The sequence below is a fragment of the Fusarium oxysporum genome, chromosome VII, assembly GCF_013085055.1.
Source record: "Fusarium oxysporum Fo47 chromosome VII, complete sequence".
NCBI classification, from domain to species: Eukaryota; Fungi; Ascomycota; class Sordariomycetes; order Hypocreales; family Nectriaceae; genus Fusarium; species Fusarium oxysporum.
The window spans coordinates 4073006-4097126 of NC_072846.1; the positions used below are offsets into that span (position 1 = coordinate 4073006).

At 49.5% G+C, this 24121-nt stretch overlaps 7 protein-coding genes across 7 annotated transcripts; 2 read left to right on the top strand and 5 right to left on the bottom strand.

Annotated features, from left to right (window-relative positions):
• Window positions 1-400: 400 nt before the first annotated feature.
• On the top strand, window positions 401-2520 carry FOBCDRAFT_140710 (uncharacterized protein; the record flags this gene model as incomplete). Its single annotated transcript, XM_059608103.1, has 4 exons — window positions 401-816; window positions 901-1444; window positions 1568-1659; window positions 1728-2520. 4 exons carry the CDS (start codon window positions 401-403, stop codon window positions 2518-2520), a joined length of 1845 nt encoding a protein of 614 aa, XP_059467685.1.
• Window positions 2521-5725: 3205 nt separating this feature from the next.
• Window positions 5726-9003, bottom strand: FOBCDRAFT_228499 (uncharacterized protein; the record flags this gene model as incomplete). The annotated part of the gene is made up of 3 exons (XM_059609777.1): window positions 5726-5981; window positions 6477-8389; window positions 8436-9003. Coding segments are annotated over 3 exons (2643 nt in total), but the record flags the coding sequence as incomplete, so codon positions are not given.
• Window positions 9004-9108: 105 nt separating this feature from the next.
• FOBCDRAFT_139289 (acyl transferase/acyl hydrolase/lysophospholipase) lies at window positions 9109-10396 on the bottom strand (the record flags this gene model as incomplete). Its single annotated transcript, XM_059608039.1, has 3 exons — window positions 9109-9691; window positions 9863-10123; window positions 10257-10396. Coding segments are annotated over 3 exons (984 nt in total), but the record flags the coding sequence as incomplete, so codon positions are not given.
• A 2159-nt stretch (window positions 10397-12555) lies between these two features.
• On the bottom strand, window positions 12556-15928 carry FOBCDRAFT_228510 (uncharacterized protein). Its single transcript, XM_054706316.2, has 3 exons — window positions 15181-15928; window positions 14444-15128; window positions 12556-14392 (listed from the first exon to the last, which is right to left on the bottom strand). The coding sequence occupies exons 1-3, from the start codon at window positions 15703-15705 to the stop codon at window positions 12936-12938; spliced, it is 2667 nt and encodes an 888-aa protein (XP_054562291.1). The 5' UTR covers window positions 15706-15928; the 3' UTR covers window positions 12556-12935.
• A 1001-nt stretch (window positions 15929-16929) lies between these two features.
• Window positions 16930-17831, top strand: FOBCDRAFT_228513 (uncharacterized protein). Its single transcript, XM_054706317.2, has one exon. It carries the CDS (start codon window positions 16999-17001, stop codon window positions 17761-17763), a length of 765 nt encoding a protein of 254 aa, XP_054562292.1. The 5' UTR covers window positions 16930-16998; the 3' UTR covers window positions 17764-17831.
• A 465-nt stretch (window positions 17832-18296) lies between these two features.
• Window positions 18297-21680, bottom strand: FOBCDRAFT_228515 (uncharacterized protein). The gene is made up of 2 exons (XM_054706318.2): window positions 19086-21680; window positions 18297-19032 (listed from the first exon to the last, which is right to left on the bottom strand). Exons 1-2 carry the CDS (start codon window positions 21500-21502, stop codon window positions 18591-18593), a joined length of 2859 nt encoding a protein of 952 aa, XP_054562293.2. The 5' UTR covers window positions 21503-21680; the 3' UTR covers window positions 18297-18590.
• A 1749-nt stretch (window positions 21681-23429) lies between these two features.
• On the bottom strand, window positions 23430-23813 carry FOBCDRAFT_228523 (uncharacterized protein). Its single transcript, XM_059609778.1, has 2 exons — window positions 23767-23813; window positions 23430-23714 (listed from the first exon to the last, which is right to left on the bottom strand). The coding sequence occupies exons 1-2, from the start codon at window positions 23798-23800 to the stop codon at window positions 23464-23466; spliced, it is 285 nt and encodes a 94-aa protein (XP_059467688.1). The 5' UTR covers window positions 23801-23813; the 3' UTR covers window positions 23430-23463.
• Between the last annotated feature and the right edge of the window lie 308 nt (window positions 23814-24121).

The window sequence follows — 24121 nt, forward strand, 5'->3', positions numbered from 1 at the left end:
ATTAGGCGTTGGACTACAGTACGCGTTACATATAATTAACGCAACTGGCACCAACAGGTATCCTGCTGAGGCTGTCCCTAGTGCGCTAGTCGCAATTTAGTATTAATGTCGCGTGTTTCGGACACCACATTTCGGCTGTCTTCTCTCCTTGTTCCTTCCTTGGCTGGGCGTAGCCCGCATCATTAGCTGGGCGCCACAAGGTATTCTGGAGCCGCTAAGACCAATATTCTTGGCAAAGTAACTAACACTACGGAGTAAAAGGGTAAATGTGTCTGATACGATTTCAAAAGGATGGGGCTGTTCGCTTTGCAGGAATACTTTATGGATCATCTGTTCGTTAGAAAAAGAGGAACAAGCAGCCCTCCGTTCAGGTCAACCAACCTTTCTTACACTAGCCGCCATGAGACTATCCAATCCCAGCAACAATAAGCAGACCTCAAAGTCTACTGCTTGGAAGATGAGCCTCATCGGTGGTGCATGCGCCTGCCTCGCCGTCTTTCTTATTAATCTTGGTGTCACTATCTGGTCAGCCATGTTCCTCGAAGGCAGCCAGAATGGTATCAAAACCGGACGAAGAATCATCTACAAGGGTTCATGTTCAACATCGCGTACCCTCAGTGTCGTGATTCATCTTATCATCAACATATTTGGATCAATACTTCTCGGGGCAAGCAACTATGGTATGCAATGCCTATCTGCGCCAACGAGGGCAGATGTCAACAAAGCGCACGCAAAACAAGGGTGGTTAGATATTGGCATCCTCAGCTTTCGCAACTTACGAAGAGTTTCTCGCAAGAAAGCTGTACTCTGGTGGCTGTTAGTCTTTTCTTCCGTGCCATTGCATCTCTTGTAAGCCCTCCCAGTCGTGGCGCAAAACATGGCGAATCTGATTGCATCTAGGTTCAACTCGGTAGTGTTTTCATCCTTGACAACACATGAATACGAAGTTTATACGATCAACGGTAAATTTGAATTACTAGAAAATGAAGTTGGATATCATCTCAGGATCGATGATTCACGCAGTCAGCTGAGAATAGAGCGCGCGAAAGCCGGGCAACTCGATAATCTTACTGCCTTGGAGTGTATCAACGAATACGCGATATCCTTTCAAACAAAACGGACCGACGTGTTACTTGTCGTCGATCCATCGTCTGGATCAGACTGGGTTAGGACCCGCGATGTGGACTCCACCCACTCGCTCAACGTCCGGTGGGTAGTAGATGCCTATCAAGGGTTCGAATGGATTTGTCCATCAGCCCAGCCATGCCGCGGACTTTTGCCAGGAGTCAAAAGCCAATCAGATAATTGGAGACCGTACGGCAATCGCGTCAAATATTGTTTCAGCCAGTCAGTACCGCAAACATGCCGGTTGAACTTTGACATCCACATTGCGGGGATTATCCTCGGGGTCAATGCCATCAAGGCAGCTATACTAGCCTACTTGGTATTTCGCCCACCAACAGAACCTTTATTCGTTCTCGGCGATGCCATTCAATCATTCTTGGAGAATCCCGATACAAACTCACGAGGGAACTGCTTAGCATCAGTGGATCTCGTTCGGAAAAAGAGGGGTTGGACTCAGCCTTTCGTTATACATGAGAAGCGCAGACACTGGGCAGTTGCTGTGAGTAAGGGACGATGGACGGCCAGCTTTGTGATGTATGTTGGTCAATTCAAGAAGACAAATACCTAACGGTAACGTGCAAGTGCTAACATGTTTACTGCAGATACTCTGTCGCGCTCGGCGTGTCTATTTTCTTCCTTACCTGGGGTATTTTTGCCATATCAGGTCCCCATGACTTGACTACTCTATGGAACCTAGGCTTCGGAGCCGCGGTCCAGGATACGTTGATAAGTGGCCTTGGTTGGGAGACTTGGGGCGACGAAGCTCTTATTTGGAATATTATCCTTTGTAACCTTCCTCAGCTAATCTTCTCGCTGCTCTACTTTCAGTACAATGGCCTTTTCACCTGCATGGCGGCTGCAAAAGAATGGAGTGACTTTGGGCATAAAAGAAATTCGTTACGCGTTTCATCAAATCCAAGAGGTGAACAGCGCTCTCGATACTTTTTACAGCTCCCCTACCGCTTCAGTATCCCACTATTAGTGGCATCGATATTAATGCACTGGATGCTGTCGCAAAGTATCTTCCTCGTCGCTGTTGAGAAAACCGATTTTTACCGTCCCGGATCTTTGGATTGGGCAATCTTAACCTGTGGATACTCGCCTATTGCCATTATATTCGTTATCGTCACGTCGATACTGATGGCTACGGTGGTGGTAATCACAGCGTGCCGTCGCTTGCCAACACCTATTCCCGTGGCTGGAAGCTGTAGTGTGGCTATTGCAGCTGCTTGCCACCATCCAGACGGCATCCCACAGCCGGAGGCATCGTTGTTTCCTCTACAGTGGGGTGTAATATGGCGTCAAGGAGACGGATCATATCAGGAACTTACAAATCATTGTGGCTTTTCTCCTCATCCAGTGGAGCGGCCGCAGGAGGGAGTTATATATCACTAAGAATATTGAATGTAATTACCTGATATCAAGTTTTCTTGATGTCAACAATTGTTGAGAAGCAGGAGGCCAGGCTTTCTAACCGTACGCCATACGCCATACGGACCTGAATGGTTTATGGTGTATGATTTATTCTCGTATGGCGAACTAAACCATATATTGCCCATACGGCAAATGACGTCAAACCGGTCAAGGGCCCACATCTTCCTCTAGAGCGCTGGTGCTTCCCTCCTCTGCCATGTACTCATATTGTTCAACCTCGTCTACGTGTAGCCCTGCCGTTATACCGCTGCGAATCCAGCTCTTCAAGCACTCCCCCTTTTCAATTGTCGATGCTCCAAGGAGCATTCGATCCCACGAAATTGTACGCCGTGCTCCAGAGAATGTACGCTCAGGGTCAGCAGACATGGCAGGTATTGAGAGAATGTCTATTGCCATCTTTGACAGTCGGGGAAAGCGCTCCTTCTGCTCATCGCGGAGCCACCAGACAAGGGGGGAGCAGTCGATTGGAATGGGTGGCTGGGAGGTGTAGGTTTCGTATTCGTCAACGTCGGGCTCTGTGCCTATGACATTAAGCTCCTGTGCAAGCAGGTCATACTCATCCAGTTCCAGTGCCGGAACAATGGAAGGAGTAGTATAAACGGTTGGCAGGTTCTTGTATTCGTCTTCCCACAACTTCTTCACTCCTGTAAAGATCTTCTTATGCCATGCCTTTGGCCAATTTTTCTGTATATGAGCCTTTCCTCGGGATGGATGGAGAATAAGCGCTGCAGCGTATGCCGGGCTCTCATCGGAGAGCTGGTAGTATTTGTCGAAGACATGCCAGCTCGTCAGTACTGGGCCAAGTAGCTGTTGGTTCATCCTGTATTTGCTGAATGCTTGCTGGTAATGCTTGTGAAGGACGTCCATGGTAAATAATGTACGATCGAGCGTTGAACGATACCCCTCAGTAAGGAGGGTTATCTTCCAAAACGGCTGTAAGAAGTTCCGCGTCTCGCGAAGGTTTTGCCAATCCTGTGGTGCTAAGTAGTCGTCCACAAGGGCGTCGTAGTACTTGTCCTGATACCACTTGATATGCTCCTCCTTATCAAGAGCGGCATCGAGCAGAAGAAACCATGAGTTCCAGCGTGTATCGTTGTCGAGCCCGAGGACTTTGCCGGCACGCCTCTTAAAGAGATTATACCTGTAATCGTTGGCTCTAATATGGATAGCAGTATTATGCAACTTGCCGAGCGGACCGAGTTGACTCCAGCCACGCTCCTTTCGCTTCTTCCAACCCTGCATCATGCCAATGTTGAACGAAGCTTGGTCCATCTCTTCAATCTGCCTACAGGCTTCAAGCACAGCCTCTTTGCTATCCATGAAAAGAAACGCTTGGACGCAAAGGTTGACAACGTGGCCATGGCAACGAATCCGTCGGTGTCTTGCATTCCAGACGACGCCTCGTCCATCAAGGAAGTGGCTCAATAGACGGCATAGCACGTCATTGGAACCGTGATTATCTCCTGTAATATATCCCAGCTGGCCTGAGATGCCGTACTCCTCAATGACTGGCTGAAGGAGCTTCCACTGCTCGGCTCCGCTGTGGCTTCCAGGGCCGTCTATGCCAGGAAGTTCAGGCAAGGCCAGCAATGCCTGGCAGGGACTTTTTGTGCCTTCCTGCATAAATTGCACACATATTCCTAGGAAAGCTTTGTGGTTTGGTGCGCTCCATACGTCGGCAGAGAGGTGAAGCTTGGCAGGTGAGGATTGCAGCTTTTTTCGGAGAATATCTTTGTGGATCGCATATGAGTTCGAGCAGAGTTTTTGGACATGGCCGTGGGAGGTATTGATAAGCTCTTCTGCGGTATAATTTGCCGCCATAAGCAGAGCGTGCAACTCTGGCCAAGTATTGCAATTGTATGGGAGATTGCGGACAGTAACCAGCTGGACTAAGGCTTCCATTGCAGCCTTTGGATTAAGTACGTTGCGAAGAACTTGCTCCTCTCTTTCTTGAAGCTTAGTAACCTCAATCTCGCCTGCTTTGTTGAACGCTTCTTTGATGAGGCTGGTACGCACTTTCTTGGTCGAATTTGGCTCCGAGCCAGCGGCTTCAACTGAGTGTATCTTAAGTAGGTGGTTACGGAATGTGGTAGACACGTATGTGGAGTACGGTGGGTTGCTGCAGTATTTGCAGTAGAACACTAAGTCCTGCTTTGGCCCAGCGCGCTCAGGCTCGGATCCTTGAGGTTTTCGAGTGTGTTGCCACGTCGCATCGGCCGTAGTGATGCGTTTGCGCTTTGGAGTTGTTGAAATGGAAGATTCAACGGAGGGTAAGCTCTGCCTATCAGGTATCTCAGAAGCCGTCTCGATTGTTGCAGCAATGGAGGACTCGCGGTCACTAGGCGGGCGGCTGAGGAAGGAGTCCATCGCAGGCAATCAACGGGCATCATGGCTTTCCATTAGCTTCGTCATGAAGTGTCGCGCGACGCGGAGGCGTGGCTAGCTGACGGTCGGCCACGGCAGTTAGAAGGTCGCTCAGTGAATCGGGTAAGGTTAACGAATGAGACTTGATTTCTATCTCAAGGAGTGGAATCGTATGAGACTATATGATCTGGAATACTTCTGCTGCCTGCAAGGCAGCAGCTGTTGCCTAGTAGGCAGGACCGTACTAACTGTTTGCTATAAGTGAGCGACTTGATCTTGACATGAAGCCTGACAATGTGACTCGAAGCGATCTTGATAGTTGCCCTTGGATTGGAGCTACGGAGACGTTGCACGGCAGTCCGAGTTGCCCACGCATGGCTTAAGGAACCGATTTGCCATTCGAGTATCCTTTCTACCTTATGGATCTATTGGAAAGGGAGGCCATTCAGGACCAGGAGGATGGTCAAGGTGTTCTATTGCCGCCGATTTCCTTACCTGACTATTTTTGACTCGGAGCAACTTTATCCCGCGTATGATCATATATGGTCATACGCCTCAGACCGTATGGTATAGGTATATGGGCAATATATGAGTAATATATGGTTTAACTAAACCATACGCGTATGGTTAGAAAGCCTGACAAACACAATCACTAAATCATTAGCAATGAGTAAAAAACGCGGTGGTCAAAAGGGATCAGGATTAAAGTTAAGTTAGGTAATTCTAGTTGTCTATGATTGGCTCTTAGCTACGCGCAATGACTTCAGCATGGGTGGCACGGATCACCATGCCTCGAAACGGGCCCCGTTCCGCGTTTTTGCAAACACGACTTGGCTGGTAACGGGGCCCGTTACGAGTTTGAGAAGCCCATGTCGAAATTGATAGTTTTGATTGGCCTAAAACCCGTAACGCGCCCCGTTACCGATTAGAATACTAGAGTAGTAACGCCAAACCCGGATAAAACGTTTGTTTTTTGTCAATGTCAGCTGCTTCGCCACACCCTTATGCCCATTCGATCTTGCCCAGCGATGTGCAGTCCATCCATCATTGGCCTTTGCCTCAATATCAGCTCCTCTCTCAAGCAGTAGCGACACCACGTCCTCTTGGCCAAATGAAGCTGCCCAGTGCAGTGTAGTCCTTCCATCATTGGCCTTTGCCTCAATATCAGCTCCTCTCTCAAGCAGTAGCGACACCACGTCCTCTTGGCCAAATGAAGCTGCCCAGTGCAGTGTAGTCCTTCCATCATTGTTCTTCGCCTCAATATCAGCACCTCTCTCAAGAAGTAGCGACACCACGTCCTTTTGTCCACTTGCAGCTGCCCGGTGTAGTGCAGTTCTTCCATCATTGTTCTTCGCCTCAATATCAGCACCTCTCTCAAGAAGTAGCGACACCACGTCCTTTTGTCCACTTGCAGCTGCCCGGTGTAGTGCAGTTCTTCCATCATTGTTCTTCGCCTCAATATCAGCACCTCTCTCAAGAAGTAGCGACACCACGTCCTTTTGTCCACTTGCAGCTGCTTGGTACAGCGCAGTCCATCCATCATTGTCCTTTGCCTCAATATCAGCTCCTCTCCCAACCAGCACCTGCACCACATCCTTTTGTCCACTTGCAGCTGCCCCGTGCAGTGCAGTCCTTCCATTATTGGCCTTTGCCTCAATATCAGCTCCTCTCTCAAGCAGTAGCGACACCACGTCCTCTTGGCCAAATGAAGCTGCCCAGTGCAGTGTAGTCCTTCCATCATTGTCCTTTGCCTCAATATCAGCTCCTCTCTCAAGCAGAAGCTGCGATGTTCTTGTGTCTCCATTCGAAGCTGCCCAGTGCAGCACTGTTGCTCTTGTTTCATCTCGCGAGTTAACTTCAGCCCCTTTCCCTAACAGCCAGTCAAGCATTGGTAAGTGCCCTCCTTCGACTGCCCAATGCATTGAAGAACAGTCATAATGATCCTTTCTGTTGACATTGAACGTTTGTTTGGCGAGCAGTTCGCATAGATCTAGATTTCCTTCAATGGCTGCGGAAAAAATCGAGTATTCCTCCGTTCCCAGAAGCAGACTTCGAATAGCTGCGAATTTCCCAGACTCTCTGTAGCACTTACACAGGTTGCGCAACGATTCGATGCGGACACGCCCAGGCGCAGTCGAATAACATTGCCATATGTACTCACGCACTGGACCCTCCTTGTCTGGCCTGGAACACTTTCGGTAAAAGGCTGCTAGCTCCTGGGCTCGTTGTAAAGTTTCGGTGTCGTTCTTATCAAGAAGTTGCCTCGCTTCTTCATAACTTGCCACTAATTCCCACTCCTCATTGTCCATATCCTGATCTTGTGGCGGCTCATTAGCAATGCCGTAATCACGCTTCGGGCCGCTTGCACCAGAATATGCGCGTTCCTGATATCGTCTCCATCCATCTTGCCGTTCTCTAACGTCGCGGAGAGAATTAGCAACTTTGAGAGTCATTGCGTCATCGTCTCCCAAAAGACGGTTGCAGTCATCTAGGAGTGACTCATATCTGTCAATAGCCTCCTCGAGATTCCCAAGTCGCCAATCTACTGCTGCGAGTTCTTCCACCTCCGTCAAATGGTCGCGCTCAACAGGTTTGCCCGAGCATGTACGGTATTCGAGAGCTGTGGTCAACAGCTCTTTTGCTCTCTCCAACTGTCCCTGTATACGACAGAACTTCCCAAATCCGGACGCAACGGACCCGTAGAGTGAAGCATATTTTCCTTCTGGCATCTCCACAGTCTCCTTTCGAATACTAGAAGAGGCTACTCTCAGAATTGCGTTAAGACGAACCGTATATCTCCGTATTGTTGGTGTCGAACAAATCCCTGACTCATCGTAAAGGGCCATTCCAGTTAATGCAAAGGCAGTAGCCGCACACTCTGAAGTTTCTTCGTCCGATAGCTTCCCCAGAATCCAGCCACGAACCATCTCGTGGACTACATAGCTCATAATCTGACTACCCTGGCGATTGATTTTCATAAGAGAAACCTGCTCGAGTTTCTGAATCGCAGTTCCAAAATCTCGCGCCTGATTGCGCAGACGAATCAACCAGAGCGGTATATTTAGCATGCGTTCAGCATCTCTTGAACTCGAAGCTAGATTTGACTCAAAACCATAATATTCTTCTGGCAAAGGCGCATGGGCAAGCGTTGAAAATTCGATCTCTCCAGGGCCTAGAAAGACAGATAGGTTCAGGAGCTTCACGGAATCAGGATTTTGGGTCAGAAGAATCTCGTGAACCATGTCGAGAGCCGCATAGATTGTGCGCCTTTTCTCATAGGAATAGCCATACTGCAATGGCAGAGTATTGTACGTATCTCCCTCGTACTTCTGTTTGAAATGTTCGAGATAGTAGTGAATTTCTACCGTGCCCAATGACAGGAATGCACCAGCCTGTTCCATCGCTAGGGGAATGCCTTTGAGCTTCCGTGAAATAGCTTTTGCTGTAATTTCCGCTTGACCTTTCTCTTGAGCAATGTTAGAAACTATCGAATAGAGGGTGTAGAAGCATACTGGATTGATCCCTGAATTCATCTGGTAAGACTCTTGCCAAATACCCTAGAAGGATCTGAGAGCCCGCAAGATCATCTACCCCTTCGAGCCCAATTCCGTGAAACTTAAGCGGCGAATGTATATCAGACCGAGTGGTTGTAATTATGATCCTGCCGTGTTTACATTTCGGAAAGTATTTACGGATATCGAGATCTTCGTTGATATCGACGCTGTCAAATACCAGAAGCCACGATTTGTTCGTGTCCTGGCATAGCCAGCGCATGACGTCATCAGTAGGTGCTTTACCTGACGTCTGTAACTCTGTAGCAACATCGTCGAAAGCCCCTTCGATGCTCTCCCTACTCGACGCGTCAATCCAAATCACAGGCAAATGCGATGGCCAATAATTGTCTATATAATGAATTGCGAGTTGAGTCTTTCCATATCCGCTGAGGCCCCAAATTACAACGCCTTCCCTAGTAGTTCCTTCAGGGTTTAAGAAGCGGTGAAGATTCTCTACTTCACAGGAACGTCCAAAGAAACTTGTTCCTGGAGGACGACTTCGGAATCCAATTCTCTTTCGAGGCACTGTATTAAAGTCAGTAGAGAGGCGATGCATCGGTGTGGCGGAAATCAGCGCCAATTTACTGTTTTGCAGCGCATCATGCGGGGACTGACTATTGGGCAAGATGAATCATGCATTACCTGTGGCTTGGATGTTCCTGATCTTGCGCACGACGGCCGATAACTCCCTCCCGGTTGTGCCCTTGGTTAGGTATGAAATCGTGTGTGAATCGATGGCATCAACCTCCTTATACTCTTCCATACCAATTGTGGCCAGTCCGGGTACGTTGAAGCGGAAGTACATCCCTCGGTCGACCATGTCGTGGTGGGACGAGAAGAAATCGTCGGCAGTGCGCTCGGTTTGCGTCAACATTTTGATCATACCCTTGGCTACCTCCTTCAAATTCCCGCCGAGCGACTCGCCCAACCGCTCGCCGGTGCCGATGCTGATAAGGAGGGCGGGACGATCGGTGCCCCACAAGTCCACGGCCTCAATCATGACACGCTGCACAGGGTTGTTATAGGCGAAGCCGCCGTCGACAAACTTCTTCGCGCCGCGCTGATAAGCATCGAAGAAGGTGGAAGCCGCTGACGTCGCGCGTAGGGCCTGCCAGAGGTCAAAATCGTCAGAGAGCGGATCGGCGAGGCTGCCGGACTCGTAGGAGCGGAGGAACACGGGCTCTGAATTGCGCTCCAGAACAGAGCATACGAAGCTACATCGCACTAGTCAGTCTTTGACCTAGCAGAAGGAATAAGGATTGGACAGAACACATGTCCCAGAGCATGACCGCCTTAACACTTGCTGGAATACCTGCTGGGCTCTTTCTGTCTTGGAAACTAGATATGCCCTCTGGAGAGAATAGTCTTCCATCAAGTTCACTTACACTTTGCAGTCACCCTCCGCCGGAGTCTCAGAAGGCTTGAGTGGCGAATTCTCATCGCCTGTTTTCTTCCCGATAATTGCCTTAATAGAACGCTCGAGGATGCTGGAGTCGAACTTCTCGTTGGCCTGTACGAAGTCGACAAGTCGCCTACCATCCCACCTTGCCCTCTTCGGTGCAAATATCTCCTCCCCGAGCTTCAGGTAAGCCTCTTCACACTCCTTGAGGCTCATGTGAAGGCGGCCCAACATGGCGGCGATGATGCTAATGATGCGTCAGTCAGGCGAGGCCGCCAATTGATAACTCAAGAACTAAGCAGTTTATTCTGAATACTTCTCGTAAGATCGTTCAGGATACATAGTAGAGTGCCACTGAGGCCATCCTAAGACTAACTCACCCGCCTGTACTGGTGCCTCCGATGAGGTCGAAAACTTGCCACGGCTGAAGATGCCGATCGGCTGGGACGCCCCGGTTGATCTGCCGCATTATTTCCTTGAGGATAATAATGGATGACAGTCCGCGAATTCCACCGCCATCTGGATACAGCCTGTCAGTTGGGCCGTCACATGTGCGAATGCCAGGAGCGTTTAGTCGGTTGACGGACCGAGTGAGAGCATCACTAGTGGGCGCTGTTCAATGGGAGCCAACGTAGCCATGTCGCGGCCTTAATGATGGTACGGATTGATGTGAACTGGGACTTTAATAGATCTGGGTGCTCCAAGTCGAGGCAAATGCTGATTTGATCCTATGCTAGGGTTAGTAGAAACTTGGAATGAGAAAACACGGAAACCAAAGAAGTGTTAGAAACGGGCTTGCGTGCGTCAACAAATAGGGCTGCCAAGTCTACAGGGTGGCGTCAACCCTTGTTCTAAATTTTCCAATGCCGTCCTATGGGCGATATCATCATAGGCCATAGTGCCCGTAAGCAGCCACTTGCGGTAGGCTGGGGCGTTGTGATTGATGATTGGTAAACATCCTTGGTGAGGCCAAAGCCTCAGATGCAGGACAATCGGCGAATCCATCGGCCACATGAGCCCATCTCCCGAGTGCGTGAAGCCCTCCATTCCGGTCACGATGAGGGGCTGTAGCCAATTAAAATGCATCAAATTAATGGTACATAATTCGTCCGCTAAATTAGGTGGTGATAGAAGTCCCAACAATGCCGGCTTTTACAAATTGGTACATCACAAATACTGCATCCCCAAGTGGTCTGACTACGCGGCCCGGGTCGAGTCATTTGGCCAAATGCGATGGCTGTGCCTCTCATCGAGAAGCTCTTGTCATCATAGGGATTGATGACCCGGATCTCATCAAGAATTGGAGGGGACTCCATCGTTCTCATCAACATGAATTCGTGGTGTTTGAGGGGGGGAATTGGCACGAAATCTTTCACGGATTAAACTTTCCGTACCCCTCAAGTACTTCCGAGGTTCCCAAGGTCATGTGGGGCGAGGTACGGACTGGAGGGCTTCACGCACTCAGGAGATAGGCGACTTACCATCTCAAACTCATTTATTCGCATCCAAATAGCTGTATATTCTGCTGTTTTGTAATTGTCGAAGCTGGAGGAGAGACTCGTAATTAAAAGCTAGGTCTTCTAGCACTATAGAACCAGGCCGGAGCATTCACGCAGAACTAAGGAGGTCTAGTGCCGAACCTCCTCCCTTTTTCGCTATTACTTGCTTACGCTTGAGTGAACCCGGATCGAAATTGACAAGATAAGCAGCATGGGCTGGCTGCTTATCTTGACTGTCCAGCTCCCCCACTCTTGACTCTTGGCGTCCGGTCAGGTCATCATTGACGCCTCATGATCGAGCTTGTTGCCTCTCTTAGTCCTGTATGTCTTACTACCCCGCTCTGCTCGGCGCTCACCTTTCCGTATTTGAGTCAACACTAACTTGCTGGTAGAAGGCCTCGTTATGCATATCGCCAATTCTGAATTATTAGTAGCACCAATTAGAGAGCCTCCCAATGGTTTTATTATCATCGCGTCATCGGCAGGCTCTGCCGTCCGAGCTCTGTTTTGTTAGCTCTAAGGAGGTCAGGTGATCATCTCCCAATAATGAAGGAAGCAGAATTACCCTAAACCCAGTTAGCCACTTGGTCTTCAAGATGGAAACTTATAGCGCCCAAGGCTCTTCAGGTTGCAATCCACTGTCCGTAGAAGCTGATACAGACATTTGACGGCCTATATTATGCTCTTATACAAATGCAGGTTGGCTAGAAACAGATAAGAATCTTAGGCTCTAATATTATTATATAAGTAACGATCAAGATGGAAAATCATTAGGATGTTATATACTATTAATAACGTTCCGCTCAACATAAACATGCCTACCCTACGCATAAACTTGCTATTAACCGGACTAATATTCTAGCTTTTATAGCTATATCTCCCTTTTTTACCTAACCCTAAGCAAGAAACCCCGCCGTTGTAGCACCTAGAGAGAAGGAAAAGGTTCGGCAAAACATTGATGTCATACCTACATATACAAACTTGGGGAGAGAAAAATTGGCAACTTGAGAATGAAGATGGAATGTTTGATACTATGCAGTTGGATTATGTATTGAACTGTAAGAATGTAGACCAGATCAGAGAAACACCTTACACCTGGACTACACGGCTAGAAAAGTCTCGGTAAAAGCGCCCTTCATTTAATCAAGTGCCGTCGTTAGCAGCACGAAGAGACACAGGGTTAAAATAAAATATTGCAATAATGAGAAAGGCGCAAGGTAAAGCGTCTGGTATCAAAGAGTACTTCTGCATTCGGCTAGGACATGTGGGTAGTTGCTTGATTATCCTCCGTATGTCTATAGAAGCATTATGCCACATAGCGGATCACCCAAGCAGTCGATCAAACAGTTGTAGGCCTGATCCAGGTGTCGGACCGCCATCGGATCTGTCTTGGTGTAATTGTTCTCTAGTTTGCCGAACCCTTCCTGGATCATCTAGGGCATTTTCTTAAGGGTACCTCGTAACCTACATCGATCCTTTTCTTCCTACCAATCTTCTATCGCTAAGAAACACAATAACCCAATATCACAGTTGAAGTGAATACAAATATCGACCACATTTTCACTGCTTCTTCTTGAGAGCAGCCCAGTGGCTTGCTAAGTGGTTTGAGAAATGACTAGGGCGCTTATAGAGCTTCCTCTTGGACTCGATACAGAAAGGACATACGTAATTACCAGGCTGTATCCGTAGCCCATGGATTCCAAGACTGAGGTTGTTATCCTGCTGATACTTTTCTAAACATGCGATCAGATCCTCAGGAAGTTTCTTGTACCAGTCACCCTTTGGGCGAGTGACTTCGAGCTCGCAGGAAGTCTGTGCATTACATCCATCATGCGAGTCAGATGTTGGTGCTCCAGGGCTGTTTAAGCGACGCTGCTCAGTTGCTATGCTGGCAGATGACCCTCGAGTATGGAACGAGTCATCGCTCTGGACCTGAGCGGGAAGAGCAGGTGCATGTTGGGCAGTTGATATTTGACTGAACGATGCTCGAACATCTGGCGATTTACTGGCAAGTTTGGTCGTCAATGGTCGAGTACACAGTGACGGTGATAGTGACGGCGGTGATGGTGCATTGACGGCTAACTGGGACGATCGAGCGGGAAAAGAAGACGGCTGATTATTTAGAGTTGGCGTTTGACCGGGAGGTTCGTGCGACGGAGGACTGTTCACTCCCTGCTTAAGCATGGAGCTGATCGGTGGCAATACAATAGTAGTTCTGGAGGCTTCGAAGTTATATGGAGCTCTTATTTGACTTAGACGTGGGTGGTCCACATTACATGGCATACCGCCAACGGCGTCTGATGCGTCATTGTTGCTCTGAACCACGCTTGGAGCTTGTTGTGCTTGTTGTCGCTCTTCTGTTGTTGAATTTGCAGCATCGATGATGGGTCGATTGCTGTGAGGACGACCCATCTCGACTTGGGCATGTTGTTCCAGAGCATAGAGCAGGGCCGGTTGCGCAGAGTCTGTTGATGAAGCGTGTGGGATAGATGGACTTGATGGAAAAGGCTCTGTTGCATAGATTTCTGGCGTTTTACGTGGATTTGACATTGGGTTCATAGGAAGCAACTCTCTTGAAGGCGGATGCGGTGGGCATATAGCAACGCCAGAGGCTTGCTCTGACACAGATAATCCAAATAACCCAGCTCCCATATTTTTCTCAGGGGTAGCGGTCCTGTTTGCTCTCTCATTGCCATGTGGTCTTAACAAACCAGCGTCCTGACAAACTTCTTGTGTCGTATTTGAAAGTGCGGCAGTACTTATAGGCTCAAAGATGTCACAAGGTTCATCAAGCTGTCGTCCCGGCCCATGAGAAGATGTCGCAATGTCTTCCAGGTTCAGTCGATAATGTTGTACCTCATCGCTACGAAGATCGGGTAACGATTGTTGTTGAATGGGGGGGTCATGCAGGGCGACATGATCTAAAGGTGATACTGGTTGAGTTGCGGGTAGAGAACTGGGTTCCTCTTGGTCCTGGTCAGGAGCTGCCATCTGAGGACTGCGATGTTGAAGAGGAACTGTACATAGTAAGCGATCCAGTTCATCAAGGGAGTATATTACCAATTTACCTTTCAGAGGCGTGGGCGGGTAGCCGTTAGCCTCTATTGATGACTGTTCTGTCGCATCAGGTGCCTCAGACTTTGACCTGTCTACTTCTCGTTCTGGCGAACGTTTTTCTGCCCGAGTCTTGAGAAACTTGCGAACGGACCGTATGTGAGGAACAAGTGAGTTCTTGTTGTTCGCATCGAACTGCCTCAAATCCCTTGCAGAGACCCAGCCGACGGCGCTCTTGGCGGGAAAGTCTTGGCCATCAAAGTACATTACGGGGAACTCTCGCTCCATGACCAGAGGCTCGCCGTCGTTAAATCCCTCCGCCCAGGAAAAGCCATCTTGCTTATCGCAGTAGCACCTAGGGAGAACCTCTGCTAAGCCAAGACTTTCTATCGAACCCGAAATGCCGACGCTTTCGAGATCTTGCATCGGAAGTAGGAGTACAGCGAACCAGTCCTTGGACTTTTCCCAAAATGCGAGATAGATGCTGCCGGCATCCGGGTTTGTGATGCCCTCAAAGTCTTCGTCCGTGGTCGATCTCTTGTCGCCATGTCGCCTGTGGCTATACCGTGTTCCTCTTCGCGAAGACCTCACAACTGGACAAGAGACAAGAGAATTGCCGAGCTTGGTACAAGGGTCATCTTTCTCAACCTGACGTCGTTTCCTTCCCATGGGTTCTGGCGATGTTCTCCTTCGTTTGTACTATGACAGTCAGTAGGCAAGCATGAATATGGGCGATGGATCGGGCGCTTACGCTTACGGGAGTGGTCGTCGGGTTTGCGTGCCTGTTTTCGGGCATTCCTTTAGGTACGCATGCCTCTTTGGCGCCGATCGCTTGGAGAGTTGCATCGTGCGGCTGACAAGTAACGACTGCATTGTTTGAGTCTTGCCGGTCAGAATTCTCGCTCGAGATGCTTCGTAGATACGACTCTATTTTCGCAGGCCCAATAATTTCCAAGAGCTCGTAGCGGAGCGCGTCTGTAATTTCTTGTAACGCCCGGTTATACACCCTCTCCTCGTCCTGCACACCAGCCTCGTATTTTATTTCCAGCTCTTTTAATTGCCCCCCTAACTTCACGATACTGTCTTGGAGGCTTGATTTTTCTGGCGCTGGGGCTAGTTCCAAGCTTGTCCATAATTGAGCGATGCGCCCCCGGATTTCGACCGTCTTCTCTTTGTAAATTTCAGCCGGAGATGTGACGCTTGACAGCTTGAAAGCATATCGAGCAACTACCCCTTCAATCTTTTCAAATTGTTGCAGAAATTCTGTAGGTGCCATTCCGAGGAGCGTTCGAGGACGTAGGTCAGTAAGCGTGGCTGCTGAGTCTTGGGAGTGCAACAACCGTTTGAGGTGATAGCTAGCCGTCCAGCTACGGCTCTACGGTCGCGCTGTGGCGGCGTGTTAGCACAGTAAAATACAGTCTTGTTTTTACGTAAGATCAACGTGGCGTGCGATCAGGAATGAAGAGGGATGTCGATTGTTATCGTAGGATGTTCAATTAAAAAGCTCGAGACGCGTCAAAATTGAAACGCCAACCAACAATCAATGGTCCTAAGTCACATGACAACGTTGCTGTTGGCTGTCACACCTCAAAAGGGTAAACAGAAATAACGCCCAGATTTTGCCTGAGGCAGAGAGGCCGTAACTGCGTCTGATGATATCTCTCTCGAATTTTCAGCCCTTTTTTCGCCCCTTCTCTTTTTTTCTTTTCGGCGCGTTGGCCCTGTATACAACACGTTATGCATCATTTTGTAGGTGAGTACTTTTTAATTGAGCATCCTGTATTCTCAGAAACGCTACACTCTCCAATTTAACGTTACGCGTGCTTTTTATTAGCTTTCGTTGGCCATCACGCTACGGGTAGGGACGGGGAATTGAGTACATTAATCAGGCTCTGATTGGTAGATTTGGAACCACTCAACCCCTGTGAAGTGGATTGGAAGATATGATTTTCCAGTCGATCTTAACATTTGACGATTAGGGATTTGTGTTAGCGGGTTTACAAGGCGAACTCTAAGTGTAGGAAAAGAAATTTCGCATCCCTTGGTAGACTGCAATGTGGTTAAATCTTATTCTCCTGCGATATTTTTTATTAATGGCTTGACAGTCGCTGTTTACGGAGTGGACAGTGTAGATGATTGTGACTTAAATACACAGTGGAGATATTGGGGCTCACAGCGTCGGAGGGAGCAGGCTGTGAAAGCAAGCAGCTCAAGCCACATATTAGTGCGGTACGAGAAACGCAGTGCGTTTCCATCGGGGGAAATATGGTGCGAAAATACTAGACGGTGATTGGTCAAAAACAGGAAACGCAATGCGTTTCTGCTGATAATTCTTGAGTAGGGCGTTGCTGACTTGTAGTTAGGAAAAGTGGTTCACATACTTGGATGGCTTATCATGTACGTTATATTATCTACTATTTATAGCTTTTAACCCCGCCTTTTCTTTATAAACAAGTAGATTTTAGGAATCAGATTACCAACTTCCCCGCTTCTCCTCCACCTGCGTCATTTATTCAAGTCCTGCTCCATCTTATCAGCTTGTGTCAGTCTTTCCTTGAGGACCCTGACTATGGCCAGCGGCAGATTGCAAACAACAGTGGAGCCAGCGCTTCCAGCATCTGTGCCATCTTTGTCCTTTCACTGCTTTCCCAACCTGCCTGTTGAGCTACGGCTAAGAATCTGGCGCTACTCTTTCGTTCCCCGTTACGTCGAAATTCACGCCCGTAGATCGCATTACGCCGATGACTTTCAACATGGCGGTGTGCCAAAATGGCAAAGCCGTTGTAACAACCCTGTTGCGCTGTCAGTCAGTTCCGAGGCGAGATCTGCCGCATTGGACTTTTATCCTGTCAAGTTCCCCCTTGCGACTGTTGCGCCATATGAGCATGCTGGCGATAGTATAAACGATTTGAATCGTGTGTTATACATTAAACCTGCGGTCGATACCGTCGTTGTACTCGGCGATCTGGATTATCGCAGAATATCACGACTATTCACTGACTTGCGTCTTGGTGATCCGGAGGGAAAAGGTTTGCAGAGATTGGCTGTCAGCGCCAGTTGGACGTATCATCAAGGAGCTGGCGACACGATCAGAATGCTTATTAAACATATGTTCCCCGAGCTGGTTGAAATGACTGTGTTTATGTATGATGAAAAAATGCCCCCTACCGATTGGGCTGGCGGAGTGTGCGCGCTGGAAGATTGCAGCCAGACAGACTACTATAAACGGTATGCAATGGGAAGAGGCCAACAGATGAGGGATGGTGATAAATGGATGGTGATTGGGAAGAAAGAGTTAAGAGTGATGGAGCTCACTTTCAGACACGGATGGTAGTGGAATTATTCTTCGAGGTAACTTCAGTTAGAGGGTTAAATATATAATAAATCTAACTTGGTAACAACCTAGGCTTCATTAGCTTTAAGGGATGAGATAGGACAGGTCTACTTACTTTTCCAATATATCGAACACCCACCAGGATGCCATCTTCATCCACAAACTCAGACTCATCCCCAAAATCTATATTGTCATCATCAAGACATGTCAAGCATGCCTCCACGATCTCAGCGTACTTGGTTCCAGTCCGCCGAGGTAGCTTGGTCCGAGCCAGCATCACTAAATGTTGCTTCACAGATTCTGATGGTTTATGGTGGCGCAAGAAACGGAATGGGTTCAGTCGTATCCGTTGGGTACTGTAAATAATGACGTAGTTCGTCCCGACTGTGGACAATATTCGGGATCTGTTTTATCTTCTCTACCAGTTCCTGTCGACGCTCTGGCTGTATATCGCGATGTCGTGTTCTCAAATGCGTAGCAACCTCATCGACTACAGAGGCGAACCCACAAACCTGGCACACGAGAAGACGGTATGTAGAGAGAAGAACATAGGGATAAATTGCACTGCATGGTTCCGATTGCAAGTTTGAAGCTGTCATAGTGACTCGGTGACTAGTAGTAAGATCTGAATAATGATAGTGCCTTGATCAATAACGAGACTGTCTAGTAGTATGATATTACCCCGCTATAGCACTTTACGCGAAAGGACGTGTCGCGTTCTGAGGCAAACCCCTGATAAACCCCTGTTCTGATCAGCGCTACTACTCCTGTATCTAGGACAGCGTTAAATCAACTCTACACCCTGGCAATAATCAACTCTACTAGGTTTAAAGTGGGTCAATAAAATCAACTCTACTAGAGTTGATTTTGGACTGTAGTACTAGGCTATCGGGCCGAGCCGCGAGGACCGTTGCGGATGCAGCCGCTCCGACGAGCTGTACTACCTGCTGATGCGTCAATCTCCGGCGATGAGAGCCAGGTACCCATTCGATACTCGCAGACACCATGGCAGCTGCGATGCCCGAGACCCACTGTGCCTTCGTTGCGAAGACGCCTCTGGTGTGTTGGATGGCAGCCCGGAGAATAGAGGGCCATGTTGAATGTGTCGGTGCGATAGACTCGACTCCTGGGTGACCCTTCCTACCACCCTCCATCAAGGCAACGAACATCTCTTCTGCAAAGTCGCGTCGTGTCTTTAGTACGATCTTTGATTCTTCGGTCGAACGGTCATCAAACCTAAGGACTTCCGCCGATAGTTTCTCAAAATTTCTGTCGCGGTGTTAGAAACGATGGGGAAGCTGATGGGACTCCTATGCACACACGATGTTCTAAATGGACCCTCTCGCGTCTCCCAGGCCTCCAACGCAATCATTGCCTGAGCACTCTCCTCGTTACTCGTGTCGGCATCACCATGTGCTCCAACGCCGGCCCTACCGCCACTACGGATGCCACGGTTCAGGCCACGACGAACTTGGCGAGCAATAAAGGCAATCGTCTCTGGTACCCATAGATCTCGGAATACCTCATGAAGGAATGTTGTCATCCTGTCCATCCCGTCTATCGATCGACCTCCAAGCTCAGCGAACCACAGTTGACTGTGTCGGTTGGATGCCACCGTTCTATCATAGTGATACTCTAGCGAGGCAACGTGCATCAGCACAGGCCGTCCATTGCTCAACTGTGGCCATCCTACAAGGTTGACGAGTCCTCGTCCTTCTCGAATGTCCAGCATTCGTGGTGATATGAATGGCCATCCGCATGTTTTTAGACTATCCATCGTACCGAGAAGCCTCATGACCTTGGTAGGCAGCACCCTCGGGTCCCCGGTGAAGCAAAAATTGCCTAGTCGATCAAGAGCAGCGACGCCCTCGGAGAGAGCCATGCCTAGTCCTTTCGATCCTGCCTCACGAAACCGGCGATCCATCTCTGCTATGGCTGCTTCCATAACCTTGGCAAAAGCCACCATGACTCCTGGAAAGATATCAGGAGAGAAACGCCGAAGGATGCCTGCATAGAGCTGTTTCTCCTTGAGGAAGAGCCGCATGAGCTGAAAAATGGGTTGTAGTACGCTACTAAAGTTTCGACGACGGCGCACGAGTCGTGGAGCATCGATGGAAATGACCTGCTCGAATCGGAACGCAAACTTATTCGCTTGCATGGCTGCTTCGACCCTCTGTCGCTCTCGCGCAAAAGGTGTCGATGCGCCGGGGTTGTCAGGTGTGAGTCGACCTCGCACCTGGGCCAGTAGCCGCTGCTGCTTGTCCTTGAGCCGCGCCGTGCGCTGAGCCTCCGTCGAGGGAATGGTAAGTGCAGCCGTGGCGAGACCGTGACTGGCTAGCAGGTCGTGAGGCCCATGACGGATAGACCGTTTCAGGTTGGAATAGCCCTGGAAGAAACCGAACGAGAGCACATCGGCACCCTGGTTCTGGTGACTCATGTTCTCCTTCATGACAGTAAACAGGTCACTGTCCAGGAAGGCAGGTGGACGATCCGATGTGAAGTTGCCGTATGCAGGGTGGAAGCCGAGTGGGTAAAAGGTGTAGTTGCTCCCGTAAAACTCCCCGGCCACCCGGTTGCGGTCGGCAAGCAAGCATACAGGAGGGCCTGCCCTTCCTTCCGTGCCGGGATACACATTTGCTGCGGTACAGTGAACGTCAACAGCCAGGGCATAGGAGACGTGGCTGATGTTATCGAGGTTGTATTTCGCCTCAAGGGCCTCACGCAACCGCATCAGACCAGGACTGTACAACGCATCATGTTCTCTCTGGTCCTCTGTTGCTGGTGCCGATGCTGATGAAGGAGGTAGACTGGATGGCGAGACGTCTGGTGCTTGCCTTGAATGGACGTCGTCACTGCCGCCAGTATCTGGGCTCAGGGGCTGCTGCTGGGAGTTGGCTTGCCCATCATCTTGGTGCTCCTGATCTCCTAGCTGAGTCCCGTTATGTTGACCTACGTCTGCGTTTTCAGATTCGTTCATCCATTCGAGGAACCTCCGCTCCCGCTCATCGTCATCACCGTTGTTGTTGTCGTTGTCATCATCATCATCATGCCCGTTGGCGTCGGCTTCGTCGTCAAGATCTTGATAGTCCGCATCGGTATACCCTGGGCCGAGGTTGAGTGGTATTTGAGAGGCAACATCGTCTGTCCTGTCCGACACGAACAGGCCATCATTATTATCCTCCGCTTCGACGGTGGGTCGACTGTATAGCTCATCAACCTCCCCCTCTTGCTCCTCTCCTCCAACCTGCCCCCATCCTTGCTGTGTCGCCAGCAGACTACTGTTTTCTTCTTCATAACCGTCACCGGATTCGTCGTCCCCGTCGTCCAGACCGTCAAGATAGGCTGGCCTGATGACGGTTTCTTCTTCGAGGTTCGCTATGCCCTCGTTGACTTCTATGTTGATGTTGGCGCCATAGTCGTACGCGTGGAAGGCGGGCTGATGATCGGTCCAGAAAGCGTCGTCTTGTACAGAGAACCTTTCGAGAAACCCCGCCCAGCCGTCCATAAATAGTGTCTGGAATATGACCCATTTGTCAAAAGCAATCATCTGCGTCTCCTTGCCTCCGAGGGCCCATCTCGGCTCAACACCTTCACCAAGGAGCTCGCCTTCCAGGAAGATGTCTTTGATGTACGATGCGAGCATCAGGGCACGGCCTTGCACGAGGGCGGTCCTTGTATGTGTTGTATCGTGTCGTCGACGGGGGTTGTTGGCGCCAGCAGCCCTCTGGCTCGGGTGCATGACGATGAACCAAGCTTCTCGAGTGGCGCCGGTGGCAATGCGGAAGGTACGGCCGCTCAGGTCGAAATCGATGCCCTGCACATGCTTTGCACTATATGGGGCACTCCAATGGCGAAAGGATATGGTGATGTTGTCAAAGAAGTGACTGGACCGGCAGGCCGCATGTATGTATGTGTATTTTTCGTCCGGGGGGCCGTAGGCCCCGAAAAGTCTCCTACTGGAGCACAGGACGTGCTGGGCTAAACTATCTAAAATCGCTGCCGTACCGATCCTCGCTCAGGTCATCTGCAAGGCCTTTTGCGTCGGAGCCGTATACATGCTCGAGCTTTTTCTCTACTCATCCCCCCAAAAGGCACCTCTCTACCCGTAGCTTGCCCTACAGTAGTTGTCGGTGAAGCACGTCCCATTGGACATCAATACAATTGATCTTAGCAGAGCTTCCCTCCAGCAGCGTCTCCCATCTAGTTCATCCAGCATATCATCGGCACAAAGGCGCATTTACTTTCAAGAGGTCATCCCGTCAGCGGGATCTATTCCTCTCCAGCCTAGAATTCTCTTGCACAGATAGATCAAGTAGCTTTCCGTACCCTGAGGCAGGAAGTCCATGATCCCCTAAGATCGCCAGTAGCTGCAATCTAGGACCGTACATCCTTAGGGAAACCCCTCGCAGGGAAAAACCCAAGGCGGCTAGAACGCTGCTCTGTGGACAAGGCAGTCGCCTCGTTCCACGGTCTCCAGGTAAGCTCTGTACCGTTTCGACCCAACGGTTTGGTCTAGAGTCTCAGCCAGTGAGACAAATTGTCGAAGCCCGGCTGTGTTCCGGGCTGCAGCCGAGGCCACAAAGAAGAAGAAGGAGTCTCTGGGCAGTACGCGACTGCAGAGATTGGTCAAGCAGCTTCCGAGCTGCAAAAAGGGCAACGAGCCATGTGGGGTCCGTGCCTTAAGGTCAGGGGCACCAGAGGGCCCAGAAAGTCGAGCAGCCAAAGGCTGTTTGTGTTGTTCGGGCAGCTAAAGCTGCAGTGGTCGTTCGAGGCAGCATTAAACTGCAGGCGAAGGTGAGGGTGAGGGTGCGATGACCCTCAATGTCAAGCAGCAGGATGCTGCGAATGTCGAATGTCGTCTGGGCAGCCGAGGCTGCAGAAGTCGGTCGTACGGGAAGTCGAAGGGCGCAGAGGCCAGAATGTCGCAGGCTCGCGAAGCCGGAATGTCGAGGTGAGAAGAAGTCGCAGATAAGACAAATGAAATGGTGCCCGGAGGCGATGTCGAGAGCTCGCGAAGCTCAGTGCCGTTGAAGACACTTGTCACGAAGAAAGGTCAACTCTCCGAATCCCTTTCTTCTGGCAGCTGTTAGGGTCCCGCTAGTCCCACAGTTGCTTTTGTTGCCATTTTGGCCTGTAAAAATTCTCTGCCCTAGCAGAACGCTAACAGCGGGTGCCAAGGAAAAAATTTTTACAGGAGAGAGTTGTCCCGGCAGGCCGCGATAGTTTAAAATAACAATATAGGGTATGTGGACGTATCTTGTGCAGTGAGTGTTAGCTCGTTTGCGTCTCTCCACCATGTCACTACTTCTAGTTACTAAACTACTAAACTCTACGGTAAGATCTTACTTAAATGAGTCAGCGTATTGCATGTTAAAAGGCGTCGAAGTTATGAATGTAAAAGGCTGAATAGAGAAGAGCCCACCAAATGCGCACGGACAGTCAACCCCAGGTTTGATGGACGGGTTGCTAAAAATTTGACGAAATGAAGGTGCACGGACATCCAAACCCAGGTTTAGGTGGGCCCAGCTAGGCAAACCAAAAAAGAAAGAGGAAGTTCTAAGTAATAAATTGCCTTTCATTTGGGGAAGAACGCCGACGGTGGAAGAGGAGGGGTTTGATTGCACGCTTGTCAGTCTGGTGGAAGCCATGGAAGAAGCCATCGGATGATCAAAAAAATCGTCTTCTTGATGCCTTTCCCTCCTACGTTCGGTATCTTGCGATGATTTTCTGGCATCGTTCAATCCAAATATCATCATCAGTGTCAAACATATAACTAATGAATGCGACGGGATCGTCCATTAGCGACAATAATTCGACTCGGAGATCAAAGAGATCATCATAAGGACTAAGACGTAATTCGCTGTTTCGCGGGCTCTCCCGACTCCGTCCGTTTGGCAAGCGAACAACCCAACCGAGTTTACAGAGGATACGATTGGGGATACCCCTGTGCTCTGGACTGTTCGTTAGCATTGTAGTCTTTGACATCTTAACGCGTTATCTCACCCATTTGCTTCGTCATTCCTGGAATTCCAAGCATCTTGTCATCATCATCTTGCCACGGGAAATATTGGGGGTAGAGAAACCAGAGCATCTTGGTCATCAATGTGATAGCTAAAAGCCCTGGGTCTCTCTTGGGTCCGCCCTCGAAGCTTGTCTTGTAGGGTGGTAGTGCCGGCGTGACCGTAGACGATGTGAAAGTTAGCACAATCATCAACAGAAGATCACATAGAGGATCCCCCAGGGCTTGCTCGAGGCAGGCGCGAGAATTTTCGTAATGGGCTAAAACTCTTGGTCGGTTAGTAGCATACAAGTCACGGATCAATTCCATCCCTTCCTCGATACAGGATGGAATTTCGGT